Source organism: Gavialis gangeticus, unplaced genomic scaffold (genome assembly GCF_001723915.1).
Source record: "Gavialis gangeticus isolate Ggan-Ray unplaced genomic scaffold, GavGan_comp1, whole genome shotgun sequence".
Classification (NCBI taxonomy): domain Eukaryota; kingdom Metazoa; phylum Chordata; order Crocodylia; family Gavialidae; genus Gavialis; species Gavialis gangeticus.
Genome location: NW_017729034.1, coordinates 52,379,094 through 52,385,531, shown reverse-complemented (window position 1 = coordinate 52,385,531; position 6,438 = coordinate 52,379,094). Strand labels below are relative to the sequence as shown.

At 40.7% G+C, this 6,438-nt stretch overlaps 1 protein-coding gene across 2 annotated transcripts in view; it reads right to left on the bottom strand.

Annotated features, from left to right (window-relative positions):
- TARBP1 (TAR (HIV-1) RNA binding protein 1) overlaps window positions 1–6,438 on the bottom strand; it is a 104,339-nt gene that overhangs the window by 69,492 nt on the left and 28,409 nt on the right. For both annotated transcript variants that reach the window (XM_019527099.1, XM_019527098.1), the window contains exons 9-11: window positions 4,405–4,543; window positions 1,612–1,708; window positions 1,187–1,362 (exon numbers count right to left, since the gene is read on the bottom strand). In XM_019527099.1, coding sequence (XP_019382644.1) covers window positions 1,187–1,362; window positions 1,612–1,708; window positions 4,405–4,543 — 412 coding nt within the window. The remainder of the gene's footprint in view (window positions 1–1,186; window positions 1,363–1,611; window positions 1,709–4,404; window positions 4,544–6,438) is intronic.

Sequence of the window (6,438 nt, the reverse complement as noted above, 5' to 3'; positions counted from 1 at the left end):
CGTGTGCATAGCAGAACCTGCTCTCCCCCCTGCCACACACCACCAGACGAGCTGCCAGCTCCGTTCCATGCCCCACCCCACCTCAGCTGACCAGTACCTACCCCAGCCCCTCACTGCAGGGGCTTCGATCTGCCCCACCCCCACGCTCCCTTCCCTCCTCTCCACCCCTTCCCCTGCAACAGACTTACCAGCTGGATACAGTTTTCAAAGGTGCTTGGCTGCATATTGGCAATCAGATCGGTACTGGCCAATATGGCTCCTTAATAATCAGCCATTGATACTGGCCCAAAAGATCTTTATCAGTGCACCCCTAACTGGCACCACAAGAAATAGGGATAATGCATCAGCACTGAAATGGTACCAAAAGCCGTTGTATGCCCTCGCTGCTCTAAAATAGAGAAATCAGTAGAACAAAGAGAAGATATAAAAGCACAAGAATGGAGTCTCTCTTTTTGAATCTGCTATGAAACTGGCAGCTATGAAGCAGAGCTTCAGCTTCTGGAAGAGTTATTCAGAGATATCTCTGAGGATTTCTTCAAGATCTTCCGTATTGACTTTTACATATGTGGGAAAGGCCAGAGGAGGCCAATCAAAGCCTGATACTTTTTGTGATGATTTAACAGTTAACATTGCTTTACTTTGAACAGGTAAAAGGTTCAATTAAATAAGAAACCAGCCAGGATCCTGCAATAAAATGAACACATTCAAAGATGTTCCAAATCATACTGGGTTTATCACCAATGTTCACTATTTATTAAAATGAAACTGGCTCATTTGACTGCATTTGCAGAAGTCTAATATTACTAATTTGTTTAGAAAATCAAATTGCATATTTAAATTTACTATTTTCCATTATAGTTCACCATAACTCCTGTGTAGCACTGTTCGCAAATCATCAGTCATAAAGATTCTGAATTTAAAAACTATTTAAGAATTCTTTTAATAATGTACAAGCCAAAGCCGAATGCAACTAACTCCCCCTTAGTATTACTAGCCATCAGGAATGGTAATTGCTGAAAGCTTACTGTGAAACATTAAAGTCTGTAAACACTGAAGCCTGTAATGCAACTGCTACATTAATTAAAAACTGTTAATATTTGGCAATATAACTTGAACACAACAAATACCTCATAATTTTAGTTTAACAATAAACAATATAGGACAATATACTTAAGATATTACTAACCATCTTGTGGATTAGAACATTTTAACGAACAGGTCTGTAATAACTTCAACAACAGTTGCAGGCTTTTATCAGCTTTCAGTGTTGGGATATAAACATTAGTGCCAAGTTTCAGCAAGACATCCAGAAGAGGGTACAAGAAAGCCTTTAATTCAATCCATTTTGTGTTGATTTTTTCACTACACAAAAACAAAAATTAAGAAGAGAATCATCTACTGAATGTATATTTACAGTGCCCAAGTCAAACTGGTAAGTCACCTTGACTCCTTTGAAAATTTTACCAAGTGACAAGTGCTAAGGCTAAGACTAACATTTTGTTTCAAAGCCCACTGAAGTCAAAAACACCCTTCCCACTGATTTCAGTTAGATCCAAACCAAGCCCAAAAGAAAAAAAAAATTGATGGGAAAATTAAATTTATAAAACTTACCTGTGTTTATTCTTCATTTCCTCTACATCTGCAGCCAGCAGAATCATTGTAGCAACAAGCTTAGCTTCAAACCAGTCAGGCATAAAGCAACTTTCCCCTGATTAAAGATAATTTAAAGTTTCCATGGTATTTAAAAAAAACCTCAGTATGGTAATTCTCTTTAACTTTTAATGTTGTTTATTTACAATCCTATTAGCAGAAGGTAATGGTATATAAATGATTAATGGATTCAATTACTAAATGTCAGGCCAAAGATTTGTAACAAGCTTTGAATTCTTATATATAAATTTAAACTAGCTGAATTTTCTTCTTCTATTATAAAAGTGCTGAATCTACAGGTACTTGTCTTAAAAATAGGTTATATACTTCATCTTTTAATAATTTGCTTTATTTAAGTACATTTAAAAAATAATGCTGAGATTTTTCAGAGCAGCTTCACACACTTGGGAGGTATGTAAATCCTGTTGAAAAATTCAGCTCCCTTAAACAGAAATACAGAAATCCAAATATTTTACAAACTGTTTGCTACAAAAGAGTCTAAGAGCTATAATTTGGGATGAGTTTTGGATTTCCAACTCTGGGGATATAAAGACCTGCTGTGGAGTTTCAGTACAGAAGCAGTTACATCCCTGTAATTCTTAAAAGTATAATTTTCTCAACAAGCTATTTATAAAATGTGGGTAGGTCAAGTAAACTGATAACTTTTTTATTTTTATAATAAGAAGTTTGTTTGTTCATCTGACCTAGAGCTCTAAAGCAATAGTTAAATACACATTTCAGAAGATGGGGAGGTTCTGCCAAACTTGTTCTTAGCAAAAAGTGTATCTTGGAAATTTCCAAATGAATTTGGTAACAATTTTAGAGTCTCTAATTCAGGGCTGTCCAATTGGCAGTTCACAAAGAGTTAATTTGGGGCTGCAGGTTCCCACCCAGCCACTGCTCCTACCCCTCACTCCAGCTGCAGGTCTCCATGCTCCTCCTCCCTCTAGCTTCCACTTCTTGTCCTTGCCTGAGAGTATAGGGTGACAGTGCAGCCCACAGGGCCCCCACACACCATGGTGCAGCCAGGAAGGTGAGGTGAGGCCAGGGCACCCACATGTTGCAGTGCAGTGGGGGGCAGAGGGGCTTGCATATCGCAGTGTAGTGGGGGGGGCGCACAGCTGTTCAGGGGCAGGGAGGGGGAAGGAGGAGCGATATCCTGCACTGGTATGACCTGTGCAGCATGCATCCCCCACACACTTAGTAATTCAACAGTCTGCTCTAATTATCATGAGTGAAATGAGATATTTTGGAGCATCTCCAATTATAAAAGATTTTAGAAAAATACTTGTCTAATAATACAATCTTATTCTGATGTACACACCAGTACTAAAATCTGACACACACTTCTTATTCTCTAGAGGGATAAATTTAACATGTCTGACTTCTGACATTTCACATTTATAAACCTCATGTAGCAGCATGCATTTTATCAACATGATAGGTCTCACACAATAGTCAAAGATGCACAAAGAGATAAATTTGAAAGAAAATGACTAAAATAAATTCAGAATATCTGAAATAATGGCAATGTAAGAGAGAAGACTCTACATGCCTTTTGGATTACAAACATTTCAACTTTACCCACTGAATAAGCTGAAGACTAGGCTCCAAAAATTATTGTGAACTTCCCTCTGATACTTTCAGGTTTAACATGTGATTTGCTTAATTGCACAATAGCACTGATCCCATGAATAAGATAGTAATATCCAGTTATCTGCATATCAGGTGAGTACACATGTACGCTTTGGTCTCACTATCTACCTTGTAAAATAACTGTACTCAACTTAACTGCATAATTGATTAAATAGACGAGGAGCTGTCAATATCAAGGCTTCTAAAACAGCCTTGAAATAACCAGGTCCCATCAATTTCAAGGTTGTTACAGACATAAGGCAGCAAGAAACAAAGAGACTTAAAGAAGCATGGAAAGCAGGCTATTTCTTTAGCTAATGAGCATTGTTTACACTGAGTTCAGGTAAGCACACAGCCTTTTCCAGGCTATGCTCTTAAACGGAGTACTGTAACTTTCAAGAAAGATGCACAGAAAGCTTCCGACTAAAAATACAGTGCATCTGTATATCCATAAGCACGTTAGTTCCAGGGTAGCCAGGGTAGACAAGGTTCTTTGGGTAATAACTTCCAGGGTGTTTATTATACAAGTTTTGTTGATAAAGACTGGATTTTTTTTAAAAAACAGGCAACCTAGAATCGCAGGGTTGGAAGGACCTCAGAGATCACCTGTATGAATGCAGGAATGCGACTCCTAAAGCAACCTTATCCAATGCTTAACCAAACTCTTCTTAAAAACCTCCAATGAAGAAGATTTTACAACTTCCTCAGGCAGTCTTACTAGTCTATTCCACTGCAAATACTATTTACTTGAACAACTTAACTATCTCCCCTGAAAAGTGGGCTGGAGAAAGGGGGGGGGAGAGGGGGGAATTACACAAAACACCTAGCAATACGGCAATATTAAAACGTAAAGCAAGGACAAGAATAAGTGCAGTTACAATTTTTTTTCTTCAAATGTTATTTTTTTATTCATTTGTTCTTAAAAAACATTGCATTTAATATGCATTAAAAAAGAATACTAAAACCTGGCTGGGATGCGGAGTTTAACCAAATAAACTCTGTAGCAAAAACTTTCATCCTAGTTGCACGATTTCTGAATAAGTGATTTCATAACCTTAATATTCTGACACTAGACTCTGCACTTAAGATACATAATTCATAAATATTATCTGGACTTACTTTCAGATGGTGGTGCCTTAAGGTAATCTTCAACAAGAGTAAGTACATATGTACTTAATGATGATCTCTCTTGATGCTCAAGATCACATTTTATGGACTTTCTGAAGTGGCCATCATTAGTGCACAGCCAACTACAAAGCTAAATAAAACAAATGCATTACTATTTATAAACATATCTACAAGTTTTCACTTTGGCTGCATGCATACATTCAAATTATCTGGGAGAATTCTCCGAGGTTTGTTCTCCTGGTAGAGCAACTTACCCAGAATGGCGTGTACACATATTTGAATGCTGAGGCCCTGATGAGTAGAAAGCCTGTAATGCTGACACTGTGCTGCTGGGGTGGCAGTGGCACTGTCCACACATCTGTGTACTCTGCAAACTTCCTTAGTCTGCCTGGCAACAGATGGGAGCAGGGCATATGGGGAAGTTCTGGTTGGCTGCCCCAGACTCCTCATGGTCAACCTGTGGGGACTGTTCTTCTCTCTACTGGAACAAGAGTCCAGCAAGCGACAGACTCTCTCTCAAAAAGAGAGGGCAGATGCTGGAGGACTGTTGTCTTCTGAGAGAAGCCACTGCATATACAGACATTTGTTCTCCCCAGTTCTTCTGGGAGTGATTTAACTCTGGTTATCCCCAGGTCATTTTTCTCCTGTACCAGACATTTTTAATTTGGAGACAAAACCTGAATATCTGTGGGTTCTCCTTGGAGAGCGGCAACTTTTTATCAGTACAGAAAAGCATCTACCCATGAGCAAACAATCTGGCTGCTAAAAGTTGCATTGGTCACAGATGACACTTTTCACTAATAGTTATACAAAAATGTGTAACGTAGACCTGCCACTACATACATAACAATACATTAAACTGCTTGCAACTACACAATGGATGTTAGTTCTCTAAAAAAAAAGTTTTATAAACAGGGGCAAATCCAGAAGGGGTGCAGTCATGAACGGTGCATGATCCCGGCAACAGCTGCGCCGGTGGGAGGGTGGCAGCAGAAGCCCGGCGTCAGCAAACAAGGAGTTCCTGGAGACACTTTCAGCAGCTTTGGCCGCAGCCAGGGGCAATCATGGACTGCCTGCAGACACTGATGGCACTGCCATTGGCAGGGTGGTGAGCGGCGACTGACTGCAGGCACTGCTGACACTGTCAGCAGCACCTTTTTGCAAGGGGTACACAGCCACGTGCACCTATGCGTTGCCCCTGGGTGCAGTGGTGCACCTGCAACCCTCTTTTCTGACCACATGGCAGAAGCAGCATCTGGGGACCTTTTTAAGTCCCCAAAGATAAGAATTCTCCTCCTTTTCCTCCCAGTGTTCAGAAGCATGTACCTTGCCCTCCCCCCTGCCAGCTGCTGCAATTGTCCCAGCAGCAAGGGGAGCTCCAGAGCTGCTCCAGCTGGAATGCGTGAGGGCTGGCCTCAGCATGGGACAGCAGCTACAGTTTCCTCATCCCTGCTTGGTTTCCCTAGTGGAGGGAAGAGAGGTTCCACACCATCCAGCCCCGAAACAAACACAGGGAGGGGGAACCCACCTGCCACCAATGTCCCAGGCTGAGCAGAGCCCAGCTCACAGGTCAGCTGAAATAGCTTTGGAGTGCCCAAACTCTCCAGGACAGTTGGGATGACAGCAGCAGGCAGGGGAAAGGGATGGGGGGGAATTCTTATCTATCCTGAGGACTTAGAAGTCCCCAGCTGCTAGTCCCATAGCGTGGTCTGCACACTGTGCTGCAAGGAGGGGCTTGGGAGAACTGAGAGGAGGCTGGGGAAGGGGTTGCACCCATCACTGCAGCACCAGTCACTGCTCCTTCATCTCCCTTCATAAAATCCTGGATCCACTTCTGTGTATGAACATTAAGTTCATTTGCTTTCATTTCTATATATCTTTATCTTTTTGTGTATATGTATAATTTCCTTTAAAAAGCCCATGCCTATTTAAGCTTTTATACATCACAAATTATCCATTATTATAAATATTATCCATTATTATTAATTAATGCACCTGTTATGCCTCTGTAAACAGACACGTACT